We start from the raw sequence: 24,204 nt of genomic DNA on the forward strand, positions 1-24,204 counted from the left end.
CATCAGAAGACACTGCTCTCAAATACTGATTTCTTTGCTGACTTTCTTCACGCTGTTGTATTTCAATTGTTTGCTATTGTTGTCATCGTAGTATCTGATTGCAACAAGTGAATAACCTTCTCAAAATACCTGCACTGATGGTGGATGAAGGGGACATTAAACAGCCACTTCAAAATGACCGCACTCGTTTCTTTCTAATCTATGCATCCACACTCACTGCTGCTGGCCTGAGGCAGACGTCTCCTACACACTGCTTGGCATAAAAATGGTCATTATCCTGAACAGTCTCATGATACAGCACCCAATCATTACAAGAACTCTTTCTTCATTGTCCCTCCCTACTTTTGAGGTTTCCTTGAAGTCAAATTCACTTTCCGTGGTAGTCTTCTGTCCCTATCTGTCCTAGGTCTTCCAACAACTCTTCAAAGTTTATCTGTCCACCGCACTCATTTCCCCAAACTTTGGAAATTTAAATACTTTCACCTATCAGAGTATTCATAATGTTAGTGATTTCTCGGGGTGTGGATGGGAGGGGAAGCAGAAGCATGAACCAATATGCAACCTTGAACAATTTCCTTTGGGAGATAAACCTGCACATGGTTCTAGGGAAAACCAACACTCTTTTGAAGGATGATCCTAATATGAAAGAAATGTTTTACTATCCATTCCAGGATGACATTAGTTCTGAGCATTAGGTTTTACCCTTCATGAAGAAGAGGGGCCCTACAATCATCCATCCTAAAAACTCATGCTCCACATACTAATTTTTCTTTGACTTTATTTGATTTCTTCATTTTCAGTTTATTTTTCTTAGTGTTCTGTCAAGGAAATTAGTTGGGAAGAACACATAAAAAGATCCTTTAAAGCTCTGCCTTGGAGGAACAAAATTGGTTTGATTAGATTTAAGGAAGGTAGTTAGTGGAAAACTATTTGTCAGCAATCTTCTTCATAGAAAATAAAAATAGCTCTATTAAATCACAAGGTGGTGGGGAAGAGAACATAATTTTATAGCTTATACTTTTTAATTCACCAGTGATATATGAGCTTCTCATACTTCATCCTGAAATTACACTGAGGACTGTTTTAGAAGTTATATTGGCCAGATGAAATCCCATGAGACATTGTAATTGTCCCTCCTTGTTATATCTGAAGTGGGAATGGTATCAGTAATATCATTTTTCAGCCTCTTTCTTAAGACTCCCACAGAAAGGTTCAGGAGTACCTTAATCATTCTCTAAAATAAAACCTGAGTAGCTTCTACTGAGGTATTTTTCCCAAATAAACTTTCAGTTTAGAATTCTGCTTAAATTTTAGGACTGTACCTTTTTGAAAGCGAAAGCATTAGTCACTCAGTCCTGTCTCTTTGTGACGCTATGGACTGTAGCATGTTAGGCTCCTCTGTCCATGGAATTCTCCAGGCAAGAATACTGGAGTGCGTAGCCATTCCCGTCTCCAGGGGATCGTCCCAACCCAGAGACCAAACGCAGGTCTCCCACGTTGCAGGCAGATTCTTTACCATCTGAGCCACCAGTGAACATTTTTGGGGACTATAATTTTTAATTTTGCAAACTGCTTCACAAAGAGAATGTGAAGTACTAAAAAGAAGATAGCATTCTCTTACACATTTTCTAAAGCTATAAATGACTGTGCTTGCTATTCCCGGGGCTTAAAAGTTCTGCAGAGGTAAAGAAACTATAGCTTTAGATGTTAAGATGGTCAACCTTGTCTAAATTCTCTTTTAGAAACAAAGGTTTGAGCTGGCTGTTTATATAATCTAGCGTACTTTTAAAAGCAGTTTCTTGTTCTCTGTAAATCATCAACTATGTGTATTTATTAATGCTTTTGACAAAACAAAATTAATTTTAACTTTAATCTCTTTCATAAGAAATCTATTTATTATACATTAGATAAGATGGAAAGCTAATAAGAACTTCAAATAATGAAAAAAATATCTTTTCAATAAGATATGCCTGATCACCAATCTTGAACTAAGTAAAAAACATTTCCATCTCCACCTATGGCTTCCTTTGGAAGTAAAAAACAGTAAGGTAAACCTGTATTTCCTTCATACCCAGGAATACAAGGGACTAAATGGTTAAAGAAAACAGCTGTCTTTTTATGACAATTTTTCTCACCCTGAATTTCTAAATCACACTTTAAATAGCATTAGTTTATTTATCTATTCACTGTGCTATTTCTAACAATCTAGATGTATAACAAAAGTTTAGAATGTTTTACAAACGCTAATAGGATTTTCTTTTAAGCACAGCAAATATCTAAAACTTTACTTCTGTTCATGGTGATGTTTGTGTTTGAAGAATTTTTCAAGTATATATACAACTTTAAGTCCAAAGAGATCAGAAAAATATTTACAAAATAAGTATGTAGGGAATTTTAGAATTTCATAGACCCAGAGGAACCAATGATTCTTTAATGAGTCAGCATAAAACTGTAGTTTGTGTAAACAATTCTATTCTGGACATATAATTTTTAATTAAAATTTTAGGGTGGTCAATTTTAAACACTCTTATTAAAAATAAGATAGTTTTGGTTTTAATGACTTGCTATATAATACTTATTAAAAATAAGTATGCCAATTATGGGCATGGGCTTTAACTACAAATTACTCATCAAATTTCTCTTCAGAAGATTTAAATTATTTATTACTTTTATTCAAATATTGAAATTTTGTCACTATCAAAACAAAAATTCTAATGAAGCGTTATTATTTAATTCTAATTTTCCAGTAGTTTAGAAAAAAACTTTGGCTATACATTTAAGTACAAAACTATTTTTAGTTTATATGTCCTATTATTTATCTTGGTAACAAACTTTCTTACTTGACTATGTGTTATGAGAACATTAAAAAAATTTTTTTAATTAACTAGAATACTAGTGCATATACTTGTTGCACTTGTAGTATTTCAATATAATATGCAGACAACTAACTTAAGTTTGATCACTGATAAATCAATTGTTCTTTGTGGTCTATTTCCCTTTCCAAAATCATAGCTTGTGTATCTGATTCAAGCTAAAGAAGTAAAACGTCATAATTATACTTATTTTTATGAAAAGCGAAAGTAGCTCAGTTGGGTCCAACTCTTCGCAGCCCCATGGACGATACAGTTCATGGAATTCTCCAGGCCAGAATACTGGAGTGGGTAGCCAGTCCCTTCTCCAGGGGATCTTTCCAATCCAAGGACTGAACCCAGGTCTACCAAATTGCTGGCGGATTCCTTACCAGCTGAGCCACCAGGGAAGCCCAAGAATACTAGAGTGGGTAGCCTTTCCCTTCTCCAGTGGATCTTCCCAACCCAGGAATTAAACTGGGGTCTCTTGCTTTGCAGGCAGATTCTTTACCAGCTGAGTTACCAGGAAACAGAATATGACTGTGAAAAATCGACTGAAACCAATACAAGATGGGAATAATTTAGAATGCCAAAATTAGTATTTTTAAATAAACTATGAATAAAGGGGACACCGAGTCTTGTCTTAAAGAAGCTGTTTGTCATTTTTTTAGAGATTACAACACACATACAATAAATGAATTTTATCAAAATACAGCACATTTTTCTACTATATTCATAAAAATCAATTCCTATGCAAATAGTACTGAAAATCAACTAAAATGAGTTAAAATTTACAAAGAGTTGTTAAAGGGTTTCAATCAATATTATTAAAACTATACAGTACAATAATCAATTGATAACATCTTGAAAGAAGTGCAGTATTGGAGTTCACATCTTTTAAAAAGTACTGCCTATTTACGATGACTAGCAAGAAACAAATGAGTTCAACTCACTTACGCAAAAATAATGTAGATTACTATTTTTGCTAGTCCTATAAAAGACTTTACCTTCAAACAAGGTTGAAGAACAAAGCATAACAGATTAAAAATACCAAAATTATATTCTTAGTAATTAAAAATGAATTGTAATAACTGAATATTGCTCTAAAGAAAGGCTCCAGACTAGCCTCAACTAAAAACAGTTCTTGGTCTTCTATGGCACTTTTTTCTGGTCCAAATAACTATGCGTTAATTCTCACCACTGCATGTTATTCAAATTTTATTTGATTACATAGAACAAAAAGAAATAAAAGTAATGGTCTGAACACAATTCATAAACTCTATCAAACATTTGTTACACTAACGAGGAACAAAGGCAGTTGGTGGTAAAACACGATCACACATACACTTAGAAACCCTTTAAAGACTCTGGAGTGCCGAGTTCACACTTCCTGTTGCCTGTAGGAACAGCCCTTCCTTGAACGCCGTCTCACACGGGCAGGCTCAGGGCCCGCCCCTTTGCTCTCGATTCTCCACAGCAGTCCTCTATCGCTATGCCAGTTTCACAGACTCGCTTTGGTTTCCTAGCTCCATGCGCACTGTTTTCCTTCTACTTTACCAAGGCAACGTGAGGCCAAACAACATCAAGAGGCCTTCCAAAATCTTCTTACATTTTCTGTTACAGCAACACTATCTCAAAACTGGCCATTTTAGTTTCATTTGTTGCTTAAAGTAAAAATTATAAATTAAGTTTAAAATGGAGTACTAATTATAAAACAGATTGCAAGTACCACCATTTGCAAAAAAAAAGAACAAAAAATCAAGGGATTTCTGCAACACAGAAAATGCATGGACCAAAAAAAAAAAGAAAGAGAATCCATGGACATTCATCTACAGTAGAGTTAAAAATTTCCTTTGACTAAAAAATTGAAAATTGATTCACTAGTAGCAACTGTATAGTCAAAGGCTATGACAAGAACAAATCCTATAGAGCTCATAAAACACAATTTATTGTCTTTTTTATTTCTTTAAAAAGACATCACATTTTATTGCATTATTCTATTAATAAGAACACATTAACAACTGTTTTTTCATTCTTTGCTTCCAGATTTTTATAGAAAATAACTGTTTTAATCTGGCCTTGGAAAGGGAACCCACCTGCGCCACCTTCACCTACTCACTCTTCAGTTCAATATGCACATAGCAAAAGCCAACACTTCAAATCTCTTGCCCACATTAAAAGAAAAGTTTCAGCGAAAAACATTAATACAAGTTGAATAAAAATAAGAGCATAAAAGCTATGAGATAGACAGCTCTGCCATCTGTCTCTGGGCTACAATCAAGGCTAACTAGAGCCTTGCACAGAGTTCAATCATGAGTATGAAATCCAAAAATAAACCTACACTCTATACAAAAACAACATACATCTGTTTTTGTAGCCTTGATTGCTATGTTTAAAAACCTAACGAGAAGTTTTATATGGTATGAATTCAATAGTCTCCCCCATATACTGTACAGTGGTTCTTTCCCTCTAATCACAAGTTCCATTATTTCATTAATGTACAAATTTTAACATAATTTTTTTTGAGTTCTTCTTTATATATAAAAATAGTCAAAATATTAATTTCCCCGCAAGTATCTTCCAATAAATCTTGCTGTCTCTCCGTTTTTTTAGTCCACGGCTCTTATGAGGAAACCTCTCTTAAGATGATGAGTTCTACTGTGTTCTGGAAAGTTTTTAGCAAGGACACTGCTTGTCCATGTTCAATATTGATAAAACTGTAGCCGTTAGCCTAGAAGAGAGAAGAAAAAGACTTAAAAACTTTTTTCATAATAATTTGTGTTTGCACATTTAAATTTCTGCCAGGTAGTCCACAAATCTGGCAGAAAATAAGAATCATTTTGGCAATTTAAAACAACATCTACACTCCTGGGCTCCACCCCATCTCTATGGAAATAAAAGCTCTAAAGGTAGGACCGAGGAACCTGGATCTTGTCCACTTTTTCAGATGATTCTTATGTAGCAATCCTGGTATTAGGAAGCACTTGTCTAAGACATAGTGTCAGACATGGCATTGAGTGTATACACACTACAGTGAAGCTGAGGTTGCCAAGTTACAAGGGTGGTAGAAGAGGCACAATAAAGGACAGAAATGGCATGGATCTAACAGAAGCAGAAGAGATTAAGAACGGGTGGCAAGAATACACGGAAGAACTATACAAAAAAGATCTTCACGACCCAGATAATCACGATGGTGTGATCACCAACCTAGAGTCTGACATTCTGGAATGTGAAGTCAAGTGGGCCTTAGGAAGCATCACTGAACAAAGCTACTGGAGGTGACAGAATTCCAGTTGAGCTATTTCAAATCCTAAAAGATGATGCTGTGAAAGAGTTGCACTCGATATGCCAGCAAATTTGGAAAACTCAGGAGTGGCCACAGGACTGAAAAAAGGTGTTTTTATTCCAATCCCAAAGAAAAGTAATGCCAAAGAATGCTCAAACTACCACACAATTGCACTCATCTCACACACTAGTGAAGTAATGCTCAAAATTCTCCAAGCCAGGCTTCAACAGTACGTGAACCATGAACTTCCAGATGTTCAAGCTGGATTTAGAAAAGGCAGAGGAATCAGAGATCAAATTGCCAACATCCGCTGGATCATCGAAAAAGCAAGAGAGTTACAGGACAATATCTACTTTTGCTTCACTGACTATGACATGGATTGTGTGGACCACAACAAACTATGGAAAAATCGTCAAAGAGATGGGAATACCAGGCCACCTGACCTGCCTCTTGAGAACTCTGTATGCAGGTCAGGAAGCAACAGTTAGAACTAGACATGGAACAACAGACCAGTTCCAAATAGGGAAAGGAGTATGTTAAGGCTATATACTGTCACCCTGCTTATTTAACTTCTATGCAGAGTACATCATGAGAAACGCTGGGCTGGATGAAGCACAAGCTGGAATCAGGATTGCCGGGAGAAATATCAATAACCTCAGACATGCAGATACCACCACCCTTATGGCAAAAAACGAAGACAAACTAAAGAGCCTCTTGATGAAAGTGAAAGAGGAGAGTGAAAAAGCTGGCTTAAAACTCAACATTCACCAGATGGTCAACACCGAAATCAGATTGATTATATTCTTTGCAGCCAAAGATGGAGTAGCTCTATACAGTCAGCAAAAACATCACCCAGAGCTGACTATGGCTCAGATCATGAACTCCTTATTGCCAAATTCAGATTTAAAGAAAGTAGGGAAAATCACTAGACCATTCAGGTATGACCTAAATCAGATCTCTTATGATTATACAGTGGAAGTGAGAAATAGATTTAAGGGACTAGATCTGACAAGAGTGTCTGATGAACTATGGACAGAGGTTCATGATATATTGTACAGGAGGCAGTGATCAAGATCATCCTCAAGAAAAAGAAAGGCAAAAAGGCAAAATGATTGTCTGAGGAGGCCTTACAAAGAGCTGGGATAAGAAGAGAAACAAAAGGCAAAGAAGAAAAGGAAAGATATATCCATCTGAATGCAGAGTTCCAAAGAATAGCAAGGAAAGGTAAGAAAGCCCTCCTCACTGATCAGTGCAAAGAAACAGAGGACAACAATAGAATGGGAAAGACTAGAGATCTCTTCAAGAAAATTAGACATACCAAGGGAACATATCATGCAAAGATGGGCTCAATAAAGCACAGATATGGTATGGATCTAACAGAAGTAGAAGATATTAAGAGGTGGCAAGAATACACAGAATGTACAAAAAAGATCATGTCGCAGATAATCACGATGGTGTGATCACTCACCTAGAGATAGACATCCTGGAATGTGAAGTCAAGTGGGCCTTAGAAAGCATCACTACAAACAAAGCTAGTGGAGGTGATGGAATTCCAGTTGAGTTATTTCAAATCCTAAAAGATGATGCTGTGAAAGTGCTGCACTCAATATGCCAGCAAATTTGGAAAACTCAGCAGTGGCCACAGGACTGGAAAAGGTCCGTTTTTATTCCAATCCCAAAAAAAGGTAATGCCAAAGAATACTCAAACTACCACACAATTGCATTCATCTCACACGCTAGTAAAGTAATGCTCAAAATTCTCGAAGCCAGGCTTCAGAAATACGTGAACTGTGAACTTCCAGATGTTCAAATTGGATTTAGAAAAGGCAGAGGAACCAGAGATCAAATTGCCAACATCCACTGGATCATCGAAAAAGCAAGAGAATTCCAGAAAAACATATATTTCTGCTTTATTGACTATGCCAAAGCCTTTGACTGTGTGGATCACAATAAACTGTGGAAAATTCTTCAAGAGATGGGAATACCAGGCCACCTGACCTGCCTCTTGAGAAACCTATATGCAGGTCAGGAAGCAACAGAACTGGACATGGAACAACAGACTGGTTCCAAATGGGATAAGGAGTACATCAAGGCTGTATACTGTCACCCTGCTTATTTAACTTCTATGCAGAGTACATCATGAGAACGCTGGGCTGGAAGAAGCACAAGCTGGAATCAAGATTGCCGGGAGAAATATCAATAACCTCAGATATGCAGATGACAGCACCCTTATGGCAGAAAGCGAAGAACTAAAGTGCCTCTTGATGAAAGTCAAAGGAGAGTGAAAAAGTTGGCTTAAAGTTCAACATTCAGAAAACTAAGATCATGGCATCCGGTCCCATCACTTCACGCCAAATAGATGGAGATACAGTGGAAACACTGGCAGACTTTATTTTTTTTGGTTCCAGATGGTAGAGATGCAGCCATCACTGCAGTTGGCAACTGCAGCCACGAAATTAAAAGACACTTACCCCTTGGAAGGAATGTTATGACCAACCTAGACAGCATATTAAAAAGTCACTAGCAGAGACACTACTTTGCCAATAAAGGTCTGTCTAGTCAAGGCCTTGGTTTTTCCAGTAGTTATGTATGGATGTGAGAGTTGGACTATAAAGAAAGCTGAACGCCAAAGAATTGATGCTTTTGAACTGTGGTGTTGGAGAAGACTCTTGAGAGTCCCCTGGACTGCAAGGAGATCCAACCAGTCCATCCTAAAGGAGATCAGTCCTGAGTGTTCATTGGAAGGACTGATGTTGAAGTTGAAACTCCAATGCTTTGGCCACCTGATGTGAAGAGCTGACTCATTTGAAAAGACTGGTGCTGGGAGGGATTGAGGGCTGGAGGAGAAGGGGATGACAGTGAATGAGATGGTTGGATGGCATCACTGACTCAATGGAGATGAGTTTGAGTAAACTCCAGGAGTTGGTAATGGACAGGGAGGCCTGACGTGCTGCAGTTCATGGGGTTGCAGAGTCAGACACGACTGAGCGACTGAACTGAACAGAAGATCATGGCATCTGGTTCCATCAGTTCATGGCAAATAGATGGGGAAACAGTGGAAACAGTGACAAGACTTTATTTTCTTGGGCTCCAAAATACTGCAGATGGTGACTGCAGCTTGAAATTCAAAGACACTTACTCCTTTGAAGAAAAGTTATGTCCAACCTAGACAGTATTAAAAAACAGAGACATTACTTTGCCAACAGAGGTCCATCTAGTCAAAGCTATGGTTTTTCCAGTAGTCATGTATGGATGTGAGAGCTGGACTATAGAGAAAGCTGAACACTGAAGAATTGATGCTTTTGAACTGTGGTGTTGGAGAAGACTCTTGAGAGTCCCTTGGACTCAAAGAGATCCAACCAGTCCATCCTAAAGGAAATCAGACCTAAATACTCTTTGGAAGCACTGATGCTGAAGCTGAAACCCAATACTTTGGCCACCTGATTTGAAGAACTGACACATTTGAAAAGACCCTCGTGCTGGGAAAGGTTGAAGGCAGGAGGAGAAGGGGATGACAGAGGATGAGATGTCTGGATGGCATCACTGATCAATGGACATGAGTTTGAGTAAACTCCAGGAGTTAGTGATTGACAGAAAGGCCTGGTGTGCTGCAGTCCATGGGGTTGCAAAGAGTCAGACACGACTGAGTGACTGAACTGAGAAGAGGTTGAGGTCCAGTCTTCCCACTTGCCCAGGAGCCATCAGAGCAAGAGCACTATACTTCTTGTGATAGGTTAAACATTTAATGAGGTCTTACTCTACACCAGATACACAGTTCTAAATGCCTCTCAGTGCTTCTTAAATTAAATCTTTTAATTCTCATAACACACAAAAGGGATTCTTTCTCATCTTATTTTAGAACAAGCTAACATTTGTAACTTGCGCAACTTGTTCTTGCCATTGATGGTTGGATGGCATCGCTGACTAATGCACATGAGTGTGAGCAAGCTCCATGAGATGAGGAAGGACAGGGAAGCCCGGTGTGCCGCAGTCCATGAGCTCCCAGAGTTGGACACGGCTGGACAACAACATTCATAAACTTAATCAAAAGGCTAGGATATATTTCAAAACTGCTAAGGTGTCTTTAAAATTATTAGTATGATTTTTCAAGGTATAAGGCAGAAGTATTTTAAGCTATGAAAGCACTAGAGAGTAGCCTATAAGAAATGCCTCTGTTCAATCACAAATATCTAAAGATAACTTCATAAAATGCTTACTTTCTAATCTGGCATTTGATGAGTTCAGATATTATTTAAAAAAAAGAAAAGAAAAGAAGATAATGAAAGATGTATCTTAAGTTACCTGAATAATTTTATCACCTGGCTGCAATAATTTTGATGCTGGTCCTTCAGGCTGTACCCTTGTTACAAATATACCCTTTAATAACAACAAAAAAAGATAATTATTTATTGGAAAGAAGTATGCATAAAAAGAAGAGTACCAAGGAGCAATTGTTTTTATAGTATGCAAATATTTGAATTGTGGTACAAGTTTTCTCCCTGTCTTCTCCAATACTGTGATAATGCTATGTTATTTGTGCTTCTGGTGATTCTTACAGTAGTACAGTGATTTTTTGTCAAAGTGATAAAAAAGTACATATATAGATGTGTAGAAAAGTATTAACAATTAAAATGTCACTTCACAATATAAAGAACATTAATATTTTGGAGTTAAATTTGTATTCCTCAAACAATTAATTTGTAGCGATCACATTTCAAAATTAAAAGCTGAACAGGGAAATCATAAGGTGACGTCTATCTAGATTTAAATAAATATCTGTTAGATTTTTACTTATGCATAAAAGGCATTAATTTAGTGAATAAAAATTAATGGGCATTTCAAGGATATATAAACAAAACTCACATCGTCATCAGGTCTGAATGGGTTTCCTCTTCCCCCAACCCCTCCTGATATGCTAAATCCAAGTTCCGGATCCTTTTCAACTCTTACTCGAATCTGAGTTAACACAAAAATAAACTTATTGCTGTTATCAGGAAAAGTTACAATGATATTCATATGGTAAATTCAGCTCAAGAAAACATAAATATGTAAGAATTCACCAAAAATAAATACTTGGGCAGATGAAATGAAATTACAATGTGAAATAATATGTTAATGAGTTAGTGAGTTAAAGGCACAGCTAAGATTATAAAGCATAGCTCCTAAATCAATCTATTGCTATCTTATGAGGATTATGCAACCGATTAATGCTGACTTTATATATTTTGGACATCACAGACTCTAATGACATAGAGCATACACACAAAACATGTACTTTATCATCAATTTCCATTTGCAAACATCTAAATTACATAGTATTTCTGACTATGTTTCATAAGACATATAAAAGATCCCTGGGTGGTTGTTAGGAGGCTAACTTCTTTCCTTAATCTGTTTATACCCTTTAAAGGAGCTAGGATTGATGATCAATTGGTATTTTTACAATCAAGCTATAGAAAAAGAGGCAAGAGCTAAATTTTGTTGTAAAACACTCTCTTTCTCCAGAAACTAAAACAAAATGAATGATACATTTCTCTAAGTTTCTAATGATATTATTTTATTAATAAACTATCAAAATACATGAATATATGACTGTTGACTTTGAAAGTAGTTTCTAAGATTTAATTCTCAAAGCTCTTTGGAGACTATAGTCCAGTTTCAGAAACCAAGTATCAAATAGCAATTAGCAGATATAATACACCCTTAAAGTTTAAAGGTCTACTATTTATATTCCTGAAGAACACTTGATTATTGGAACATTATCAACCAGTTTGGAAAAACAACCACCTTAGGGAAAATAAAAATCATGCCCTCAACGCTATATCCTATGTCAATTTATCAGAATGGGCGGGGGAATCATACAGTCAAGTTAAACCACAAAGTTTAATACCTTATAAACTACATGAAAACCAAACTATTAAAATGGTAAAAACTATGTTAAAATTCTATATGGATTTATTGCTATAATTAAATAACCTATAAAATACATTAAAAGCTTAGTCTCATATTCCAAATAGTCTTGATCATTCTTACCTCTTGCCTTGCCAGTTCATGGCCTTGTCTAGGAGAGCAATGGGGCTGTGTGTATGGAGGCTGGTGGGCCACTTTCAGCATCAAGTAATCAATTAGTTGTTCTCTAGAGGGATGCCTTGCCACAGATGCCTGAGGAAGGGGGTGATGTATTTGACTATAATTTGCCTGAGGCCTGAGAGGCTGGCCCATCTGTCCATTACTCAAAGGCATCTAAGAAAAACATGAAGTGTCTTAAAATGACCAATAATAATGTCTTATAACAAATATTTGGATTTTCTTCTTGGAGCATTACGAAAGCACTTGAATTTAACATTCTAAATCACATTATCACGCCATGTATGCCATTTTTTTTTTTCTGATTTTACACTTTTAAAAGGAAAAGAAAAACCCTGTTAATGTCTTTATTCTAAGTCTGCCTGATGCTTGCTGATAGATTCACTCTTTTAAAGCTTCAAATTAATCACATCTACATTTAAAACTGTTTGCTTTTCTATAACCGTAACCCAGTGTTAAAATGATAAAGTATGCCAAAATTTTAGAATTTAAGTAAGCCATTAAAAGGGAATCTTTTCCTATACTTAGTCTCTCACATATACTCAAAAGATGCATTTGCTGTTTTTTTGTGGTAGAATTTTTTCATAATCTGAGTATATTCTTCTACCTCTGTTCTTTCCTTTCCAGAATTAAAAAGCCAGTCCAGCAATGTAACAGAAAACTGATTCATTCCTTTAGTGTGTGTGTGTCTCAAGTTATGAAATTTTAAACTCTCTAAATACTAATTCCATAAAATGTGAGCCACAAAAGTTAAACCTTGACATTTTACATTTCACAGACTAAACAAAAAAAGTCCAGATTATTCTGTTGCTGTTAAAGAATTATCTTTGTTTTAAAGACTCTTGTCTTTTAGACTTAAAAATAACCTTTGTGGAAATGTGGTAATAGCTTATTCTGTTAGTATGAGGAATCTGTCTGAAAAAAAAAGGGTTATATTTACATTACAAATATATGCATATAAAGAGATTTTTGCATAGAAGAGGAAATAAATATATTTAAGCTATTCAATCATTCAAAACTTCACTGTTAACTATTAACCCACAAGGAAATTACAGAAAAACTGTTGAGGGAAATTATTTGAGTCCCATTTCCCTAAAACTACCCAAAGTAGAAAAGTTTGGGAAAAGATTATGACAACAATTTCAGAACCATTTATTTATTTATTTATGTGCATCATGCTGAGGAATACGAAGTGTGGTTTTGGTGAAGAATATTTTTACTTAAACAGAAAGTTCTCTTTTTCACCGTATTATACTTAAGAACTTAGTAAAATATGAAGTCTGGGTATTTTATGACAAGGCACAAAGATAACCCTCTATCACAAATCTTATATTGGTTAGAGGAGAAAGAGGTCCTGTATTCTGTTTTTTAAACTGTGGTTGTTTACCACTTGGTCACTAGACTTGAAGCAATTAATCTGTCCAGGAGCACTTAAATACTGTGTGTGTGTGTTCAGTTGTTTTTGCCTCGTTGCAACCTCACGTACTATAGCCCTCGAGGCTCCTCTGTCCATGAGATTGCAGCTATTTTTTTATGCATACTCTGCAGATAGCATTTGCTTTTCTCCATGCTAATACAATTTACTCCTATGGGCAGATTCAATACCTTTCTCCTAGGAAGAATACTCTAGACAATAACTACTTCTGACCCATTCTTAAGACTCCCTGACACACAGAACTTAGGCATACTTGACATTCTACACCAGTGTTAAACATAGCCATGGAATATACTAAGCTATGATTAGCAGGTATCTCAGGAGAATAAGACACATAAGACAAACTCGGTAACCAAAACTACAAAATGGTATTAAAAAGAAACTGGATAGGAGAGCTCAATTACAAGAAAAGCATCCAAAAAAGGGTAAAATAAATAAATATGTGCAAACTTAAATGGGTGGGTTCCTACTCTCAAGCACAATGCAAAAGTTTATATAACTGTGCTTCACAATTATATCTGGTTATACTAGGGATACAGGCTTAGTTAAGATAAAAGAACAACTGAGGAAAATACTAAAGAAAAGAATTATGTATCCAGCACTGGAGACAAAAAAGTACTCTCTAAATGAGTGATGCTTTAGTTTAAAAGTAATAAGACTATAACCATCATCTATTTTATCATATATAAAAGTCTTTCAAAGTGATTTCCAGTTACATTAGAAGTATTATCTGTTAAAATGCCTTCATCATCCAATGACGAACTTAAGACAGGTTCATTTTTAACTCTCCAAATAGTTTACCATCAGGAATGCCCAAAAGCCTTTGATTCAAAAGACAAGATGATACTACAGTAATCCAAAATTAACAAAATGATTCTTCAGTGTGGACAAAATCATGGAATAAACTAAGAAACAGCAGAGTGAAATTTTATATCTTATTTCTCAATTCTTAAAAAAAAACTTACTAATCAAGTGGGAAAGGTCCTCGCAAAAGCATTTTCAGTGTTAAAACATATTTCTAGTTGAAAAGCTGTAAAACACAGTAAGCTCACAGATACTACTTCATTCCCTGAGCACCTACTTTCATCAGGCTGTCTGGAAGAACATCTTTGTGACTAAGTGTAGCTGATGGGTAGTTCTGCTGTCCTGAAATGAATATATCATCTTGACAAGGATCTCCTGGACAAGATGTTTGGAGATGCTTCAAATAAGGGGGAAATAAAAAATAAACAAATAATGATCTTTAAGATGTGAAACCAAAACAGTGATGACACTTAGGAGATACTGCTAGACAATGGAAAGACAAAGAACTAAATCAAACGTTACCATCATAACTGCATCTTTCTAAAGGCTGGTAACTAGATTTATTGTGGTAATCACTGTACAATACATACGTGCATCAAACCATCATGATGTATACCTTCAACTAAAACAAGGTTATATGTCAGTTATATCTCTAAAACTGGAAAAAAATTAGTACCTTTAACAGTCTTTCAAAGTTACGTGGCAAAATGTTTATTCTTATAATGTGTAAAAAGTACATCTGAATATATAGTTAAGATATTCCTTTATGATGTTTTTATGATTTTATTTACAGTAATACCTAGCTTTTAACATTTGCAGCAATAAGTTTAGTTATTAATCCAAATTAAGAGGCCCAAATTTTAAGAGCAGCTAAAATATATGTACTCCTGTTGAGTACAGCAAAAAGTTTCAGTTGAAAAGAAAAAAATTAACTGCTGTTCTTTTAACAGCATAGTGTCATCCAGGATTTACTTCTTAATGATGAGCAATATCAATAAATATACAGCCTTCTGTGCCTATTTTTCACCTTAATTTAGTTCTAAACACACCAAGCTTTGTTTTAGAAAACTAAACAGATTCTGATAAATAGCAGTATCGTTACCTTCAAAAAAGTGTTATGGCTGGCAACACAGATATGCAAACTACTACAAAAGGCGTCATGTAAAAACCCAAACAAACTTTCTGCCCAACTCAATGTATCAGCATGTTGAAAACTAATGTGAAATCTACTTCATTATTATATGCCACAGGATACATACAAATCTAAGTGTTTGTAATTTAGTCTTAGGAACCATATCTGTGACAAAGCTATCATGTGCAGTCTATTACTAGTTCAAATTATGGCTTAGTGGGTTTTTGTTTGTTTTTTGTTGTTTTGTTTTTCTTTTGGCTGTGCTGTACAGCATGTGGATCTTAGTTCCCTGGAGTCTTAACCACAGGACCACCAGGGAAGTCCTGGCTCAGTATTTTTAGATGTAGTTTGATCTGATTTTGTGTATTTATACAGTGAATACTTTATTTGCCTTTTCTATTTTTGAGATGTGTTTTCAGAAATGTGTAATCATCAACTTAACTCACAGCTTGAAGTTTAAACTCAAGTGTGAATGTACAACTATATCTTTAAATGAACAAGTACATTACAGATGAAAAAGTCAAAGTGCAACAGACTCAAAGACTCTGAATTTCATAATAACAAGCAAAAGATATTACTGATCAAGAATTTGTAAAAAACAATTGCTCCAGATGACTATAAAGATTATCCCTGAGTTAATAACCTCGTGGCTTCAGCTAGGAAGAGCACCAGAAAAGCAGGGCTTACTAGCCATCATCTCCTCTCTCCCTGTTTCAGACTGCTAAGTTACAAAATGATTGCTGCCACTAACGTGTAACACAGAAACCGAGTGGCAGCAGGTGACAGAGGACAGCAAGATGAGTGAGGTCCAGGCAGAGTAAAGTGAACCCAGGATACTGCTTCTATCCGAGAGAACAACAGACTAAAGCCAGGAGTGTATGAAACAGCAGTAGGGGTCTGGGGGTGGTAAGAAAGGGGACGCTGAAGTCAAAAGCAAAGAACCCAGAAGCAGGGTCAGTATGGAAATAAAACTATGTGGGAGAGAATAAGCTCTACAAAGGGAGAAAGGTCTTTTCAGGATGGAAGGGCAGAGGAAATATTTACTTAGAGGTCATGCTACCACCTCAAGTTGTTATGGAAAGACAAATTTTATAAGAGCCAGAGTTATTCTGTTCTTTCTCCTTTTCTACCCTTCTTATCTCCTACCCTTAACTTTCATTAAGAATAAACCTTCCTTCTTCCCACAAATGATTAGGTGGGTGTTAATGGATTTGGGTTTTGCCTTTTCACTGGTACTTATTGCAATCTCTCCTGCCTCACATTTAATCATATTCTGCAAATTATGATTAAACTTAGTTCCAGGTATTTATTTGCCAACTCTCAGTCACTAAAGTGAAAATTATTCTTTTTTTAATTTAAATTTATTTATTTTAATTGGAGGCTAATTCCTACAACCCCTCTATGTATTACGCATGGCACAGCATTAAAACTCTGAGTTAGGGAAAGCAAGCTAATTTTGAGAGAGCACTGCAGAGAAAAAGAATTTTTAAAAAACCTCTTCAACTCCTATTGCTCATCCCTTTTTACATAAATAAGAGCTGACTACACCTTTAGTTATGACCACTGAAACTTAAAGAGGTAAAGCCTAAATCAGCTTTGCAGAGCTTTACAACTAAGCCACGGAAGAACTGGGAGGTAATCAAGGTATTTAACCCACAGTACAGATTTACTTTTCTAGAACTGTTAACACATTATTGACCCAGGGATTTTTGCAGAAACTAATGCCTGTGGCAGGTGATTTGTTATGTAAGTGGATATTCAAACACTCTGGTCAATAACACTTGGGTAACATGAAATGTGGGCTTCTTTCTCATTTATGTACTGAAGTACTGATCTACTGCAGGTACTCACTCGAAAAGTGTGCCCACCAGAACCTCTTCCGTCTGCAACACTCAAGGCGAGACTGCCCTGGCTGCCATGCAGATCCCTAGAGCTGCCATAGTGAAAGTTGCTTACAGCAGTGAAATTGGAATTAAAGGACCTTGACAGCATGCTCTGAATAAAGAGGGGATAGATTTAACAGAGATTAGTGTAGCATGCAAAATTCACAAGACACGTTATACACATAGACATATATACAAGTAACCCCCAGATCACGCAGGAATACCATGCAACACTGAATTTTCAGAGACACTGAAAGAAATTGGCACCATTTACCATATATTTACATGAAAACATATATGTATACACACATAAATTATATGTAAACCCAACCATTTACATGTTTAAACACCAAAAAAGAAAGTGCAAACATACAGCTGGCTCTTAGGCTATTATGTTTTACTTCTAACCTATCTGATTAGAAGTTCATCAGAAAATAGGAATTGATGTCACATCCAGATGTATTTGTATGTATCTGGTTACACACAGAATACAAACTAATTTCTTTGTAAAGACAAACTTTACTAACACTCAGTTATTTCTAACTCAAAATGGTTTCATAGAGAGAATGTTTCATTCTATAGAAATTGTCTTATTAAGTAAATGGAGAGTTTAAACATACATAATATAGCACAAAATGTATTTGCAAAAAAATATTTGGCTCTTGTAATTTCTAATAAAAATTACCTTCCACACTTAAAAAATGTCTTAAAGAAAAGTTTAACACACACACAGACTTTTAGGGTATAATATTTAAAAGGCTCCTAATGCTCTGCAATTATCAGGAAAAAAATTCCAATAAATCTGTAAAATGAACATGCAAAGCTCTTTTCCCATCCAAATAGATATTAAAGGTGACTGTATTTTTCGAAGTCAGTAGTGGCTCTGCTGTTTAACCGTGAAGAAGCCTTCAAGTTTCACTGATAGACGCCTTCCATGACTGAGTTTACATAAATGCCTAATCGCCAATCCCAGAGTTGCCTGAACAATGTACTTCAATAAAAGCACTGTCTGATTCTTCCTGTTCTTGCTTGGTTATTCCTGTAGTTCACTATTGTCCTTTCACATGTGGATGCTTTTAGTCATGTCCCTAAACACTGAAGGTCTGACTGATGGTCAAACCAAGAGAAACCTCATTTTGAACATGGCTTCTTAGTAAAAAATACACAAATGCTTGTTATGGCCATAATAAGCATCTCTGTATTACTCTTAGGAAGAATTTACTTTCTCCAGATTATGAAGTTGATCTCTTATACAAAGAAACAATATGACATTTCAGAATGAAAAGAATCTATAAAACTACAACGAACAAATTTAGGTATTTTGTGAATTCTAAAGTAAAGACCAAGGAAAAAGCTGAATAGAGCAGGCTTGTACTTTCTCAAAGCATTTCACAAAGAATAAGGATTTGGCAGAGGCAATTCATAGGTTCCCCAAACATCTGATTAAAAAGTAAAAATAAATTATACACATAATCACACAGAAACATGTAAAAAACACACGTCCATGCATTGTAACACAGTTTTACATGTTAACTTGAGTGGTCTGATTGACTCTTTTTAATAATATGTTAATCTTGGAACAAAGTCTTTGCTGTCATCTTTGAACATACATGAGGTTTTTATAAATATTTCACTGAGTAAGAAGGCTACAAGTTAGGAATAGGTCTGACTTTGAATTTAGGCCTGTACAGAGACATCCACATAAAACTGCACCCTATCCAAACACATCAACATATTGTGCAAAGTTCAATTAAGTGCTGAACACATGTCCTGGACATTGTTTACTACATGCTAATAGTTGTATAACAGCAAGTAAAAATGGAAATCATCATGTTGTATTAATCACATGGAGTGCTTCTTATCAGTTTTTAATATAATAAGGAATACTGGCAAATGTTGACATTAGGAATAATTTTACACAGTTTTATTCCTTTGCAATATCTGTTGATATGTTTAATTCAGTCAGTCTTGAGATTTCTGAGGTAAGATCTATTTTCTATGTTTGTGTTCCAGGTACAGTTTTTGGGGAAGTTGGGAAGGAGGGGTTACTACTTAAAAAAGCCAAGTAAGCTTCAATAACTAATTGCTTTCTGTTTTACTATTAAACTCCCAGCTGGGCAGAGCAGCACCTTTTCCTCTAGAGGTAGGGCAGGCATTGTGAAATCCCCTGAGGAGAATTTTCAAATGCCCATCATGCCATTAGAATTATGTTTAAGGAAGAGAGGGGGAGATGCAGAGGAACAGAGATCTCCCGTAACCCTCCATCATTTTCGGCCAATGCTTTCAAGTCTGGGGTCTAAATTATGTTGCCCTGTGTCTTCTAAAGGTTTTTCCTAATTTCAATGAGTTGATTCTCATCTCTAAATTACCAGTGGGCACAACTGGGAAACTACTGTCATGTATTCTCCAAGCAATCATACAGTAAATTCTAAACATAAAGAGCAGAAAAGTACAAGGAACAATGAGATGGGTCATCCTTGCTTCCTAATTACTAAAGTCCAGACAAATCTCTGACAGACAGGAAAGTAGTGGAGAATAGCCATCTGAGATGTCAATAACATTAAGATAACCAAATTCGTCTAGTCCTCCAAATCTACTATTCCTCATCAATATCTAGTTAATGGCATTCCCCAAAAAATAATTATTCAAGGTACCCATCTCAAGTTTAATCCATTTTCCTCAATGAATGATTACAGGAATATTCCCATCAGAGTAAACCCTTATAAAGTCTATCTCAGAATTGCCTCTTGAATTTATTTTTTTGTCTCAATTCCACTGATACATTTCTCCTTCTACTTATTCTCAGGACTGTCAGACAGTCTCATAACTCAATCAACTTAACTATAACTATGGCTATAGCTTCTTCCTCCTCAAATCCAGTTCCACACCATCACCAGAAGTTTATTTATAAAACAGCTATGTTACTCCTTTACTTAAGAAAGTTCCAAATTCCTCAGATAAAGTACACAAATTCAAGAGCCTCAACAGAATGTACAGAATTACAGCTGAAACAAAATGGATATATGACAATGAAGTTCCTAACGCTATAGATGCTCAGTTATTTAAAGCTACAGAATTTAAAAGAGCTAGTTATTACAAACAAAGGTTCATTGTGAATTGATTTAAGGTATTAATCCTTATTTTAGGCATTGATTTCCAAACATTTTGACTTAAAGAATTTACTGAAGTTCTATACACTTAGCTCCTTTTAAAAACATCTTATATCAATAAACAAAGCTGAAATAATTCTTGGGTAAAATCTGCTGAGAGACATGAAGCTGAATCTTGCAGAATGAATATGCTTTATACATTTGGGCCACAGAACTGTCCTAATATATCAGTTTTAAGGTTAATTTTTTTTAAAACATTTCTCTTTTCAAAAAAGTAATATTTAAAGTTATAAGAGCTCATCTACATGAGCTTAAGTTACTTAACAATCTCCTAACTCTATTAGAGCCACAGACACCTGAGTTCAAATAGGCCAGAAATGCAATACAGGAAAGTCAATAGTAAATGCCATGCCAGAAGCCATCTGAGTCAGTGACAGTGTTAGTTATACAACATGAACTGGGAAAAAAATCTTAGGGGAAAGATATACATTTACAATACACTTCGCATTATTTTGTTAACTATATAGTGAATTGCTGTTTTTATACACATATTTACATAATTAATTATTAATAGATCAGCAGGAAGTCAGGAAATACTGAACAGAGGTAAACATGTATATACATGTATTATTTGTAGTATGTGCGACGCAATCTAAGGTACACAGAAGAATGTAAGCCCATTAGAAAACATTAAGGAGTAACAGGAAAGAAGTTCCTATCACTCTCGCAACTATTCTGAGTCTGGGTAACTCTCAACTTGGACCTCTAATCTCACTACCAAGGAAAAACCTCTAGAATATAATAAGTATGTATTCAATAACTCAGAGTATCTTATTTAATCTGTTTAAAAAACAAAGTATGCCAAAAATTTTAAAGGAAAATTAGTAAATTCATAAAGAGGCAAATGAAAAATTCATGTTTAATTACCTTTTCTAATTTTTTGGCCTCAATGTGTCGTAGTACTTGTTCTCGCCAATCATGAGGAACTTTACTTTTTCCTGGAGGATCTAGTAACGAATGCTCAGAACCAACCCTTGTATTTGGTCTTTTTGAAGGACTAGTTCGTGAGTAACTGAAGTCACTAACTGACATAGTTCTCTCTGGTATCTCACTAACAGAGGGTCGAGCACTCTGAGGCCTTGAGGCATTTGGACCATCAACGCTGTAGGTTCGTGCAGAAAGAGGTCTCTGTGATCCTGATATCACTGGAGGAGTTCGTCCCACTGAATGCAACTCTCTGTATGACAAATAATCTCCTTCAGGAACTTGGGTCCGCCTCGTGGATCCTGGCTCACCAAGATTTACAGAGGCTGTTGAGGACACACTACTCTGTCGCTGAATTGTAGTTCGAGTTGCTCCAGGAATGAGTCGGTCATTTGGTGAGATGGCCCACATGTCCCCATGTCTTCCTGGACCAAGTCTCTGGTGTAAATGATACCCAGTATTAGCTCGAACATTGTTATGATTAGAGAAATTCATATTGGCAGAATGTTTAGCATAACTGTGACTTTCTGTACTCTCTGATCTAGGAAAGCGCTGTGAGGGAAAACTGACAGGATCTACTTGGGGATTTTGTTTGGAGTGCCACAAAGTGTCCTTGACTGCGCCACTGCTGCTGTACTGAATATTATACTGTGGAGGACCATACATCTGAGGCATAGACTGTGGGCCGCTTGTTGTGGGACCTCTTGTATTTGGTTCCTCAGGATTATGATTTGAATCAAACTTGAAAATTGCCTTTGCACCTGATATTAAATCAGAAGATGAAGAAGAACCAGTAAATACTTGCAATGGTTGATCATATAAAAGTGTAGCTGACTTGCTCCTGACTATATTTTTTCCATCAATAGTAGATGTTACTTTAGCTGTGGCACTTGGCTGCTGAGGTCCATTATCACTCAGAATGTCATAGATTTTTAGCCCTCCAGTTTCCATATTAGTTATGCTATGAGATTTCACAACAGATCCAATTGGCCCACTTTTCTGAGGGGAGAGATCTTCAGTGCTTTTAGAATGACCCACATCAACAGAAGAATCAGTGTCATGTGGTTCAGTCCTCCTAGGAGACTGGGGAGTTTCCTCAGAATGTCCATTTACCTTATTTATGCATTCAACATTAGGAAACTTGTTTCCGTTTTCCAAGTGCTCAGCTTCTCCTTTAGCATTATTGCTTAAAAAGCTCATTCCAAGCGCTGTATCTTGTGTCTTTGATCTTTCTACTATCTCTGGTTGAAATGTATCATTAGTTATAAGTTTATTTAGATTCATATTGATATGGTCTAATTTTTGAGATTCATCAGATGTGGCTGTTGAGTCAACACCTTTTTCAATAAGAACTAACCTCTCTTCAATATTCAAATCATACTCAGGTAAGTTAAAATCTTTTTTATCAGGAACATTGATTTTTTCCTCTGTTGAATGATTTAAAATATCTCCATTTTGTAAAAGGCTGTTAAAATTTTCATCTTCTTGCCTAAAAGAAAGATAATTTTATCACAAACATCATAAAGCCCAGTTTTTAGTCATGGGGAACATTAACAACTACCTACTGCGTAGATACACAGAGATAAGAGTGTTGATGGGAGTCACAGATAAAAGACATTTAGTATCAAGCATGTAACATTAAAATATTATTGTAACAGTCAAATAATAGAGATTTATATTAAATAGAGACAAGTAAAACATACTAATCAAAATGCACAGATAAGATTAATTATTGCCACTATCATAATCGCTGTATCACAATACAGTTTAATAGAGCTAAACAATGAAGAAAAATGTGCATATTTTATAATGAAATAATTCTCTTCTACTGCTGTACCTTTTCATGAATGTTCTAAAATATGACATGCTTGAAAGATAGGCACATACATGGAGATAAGGTCAATAAGTGGAACAGATGAGTAAGGGCACAGAATATTTTTATGAATAATTCAAAACCTCACAGTATTGATCAATTAAGTATGTATTATTAGATCCAAATATATATAAGGAAATTATACAAAGAACTAAACAATCACTCAAAGATCTACGAAGTATGAAGATCAAACGAGAAACTAAATCTAATTACTCTCTTAAGTGACTACATTGTGTTTGGCAAATATTTATAAAACATGCCATTCCAAAATTATAGAAGATATTTTATTTCTAGTTGATAATATGAAAACATATTTGTGTTCTTTTGTGTAAATATGCAAGTTACATTTCAACAAATATTTTTTAATACTGATCTTCTGATTAGATAATAGAAAATAGTATTAGAAATACAACCAAAGAAGGTATGGCTATATCCCTTTCTTAGCCTTTATTCCATTACAAAACACATGATTTAGAAAATACTGAACTACTTGCCAACGATATCAAATTTTACTTTTCAACAAATTAACCATTATTTTAATATCCAAGAGGTTATAAAAGTAATATTTTACCACACTAGATTTTAGCCGCAAATTCAGAAGAAGGGTATAAGTGATTAATCTTAAATACAACTACATAAGAGTTTAAAATTCAATGTGAGACATAAAATTCATCTTCCTTTTAAAGTAAAGCAAATCAATATATAGAAAAATCTGACTTAAATATACCCAGAATTTAAGTATTATATAACTCTAAAAATCA

The 24,204-nt window shown here is 35.4% G+C and overlaps 1 protein-coding gene across 1 annotated transcript in view; it reads right to left on the minus strand.

The window, feature by feature from the left end:
• Positions 1–5,424: 5,424 nt before the first annotated feature.
• Positions 5,425–24,204, minus strand: part of ERBIN (erbb2 interacting protein) — a 124,844-nt gene continuing 106,064 nt past the window's right edge. The window contains exons 21-27 of the mRNA XM_052659006.1: positions 21,514–23,059; positions 17,445–17,588; positions 14,739–14,858; positions 12,169–12,378; positions 10,999–11,091; positions 10,438–10,512; positions 5,425–5,580 (exon numbers count right to left, since the gene is read on the minus strand). Coding sequence (XP_052514966.1) covers positions 5,473–5,580; positions 10,438–10,512; positions 10,999–11,091; positions 12,169–12,378; positions 14,739–14,858; positions 17,445–17,588; positions 21,514–23,059 — 2,296 coding nt within the window. The 3' untranslated portion in view covers positions 5,425–5,472. The remainder of the gene's footprint in view (positions 5,581–10,437; positions 10,513–10,998; positions 11,092–12,168; positions 12,379–14,738; positions 14,859–17,444; positions 17,589–21,513; positions 23,060–24,204) is intronic.

This window comes from Budorcas taxicolor, chromosome 20, assembly GCF_023091745.1.
Source record: "Budorcas taxicolor isolate Tak-1 chromosome 20, Takin1.1, whole genome shotgun sequence".
Classification (NCBI taxonomy): domain Eukaryota; kingdom Metazoa; phylum Chordata; class Mammalia; order Artiodactyla; family Bovidae; genus Budorcas; species Budorcas taxicolor.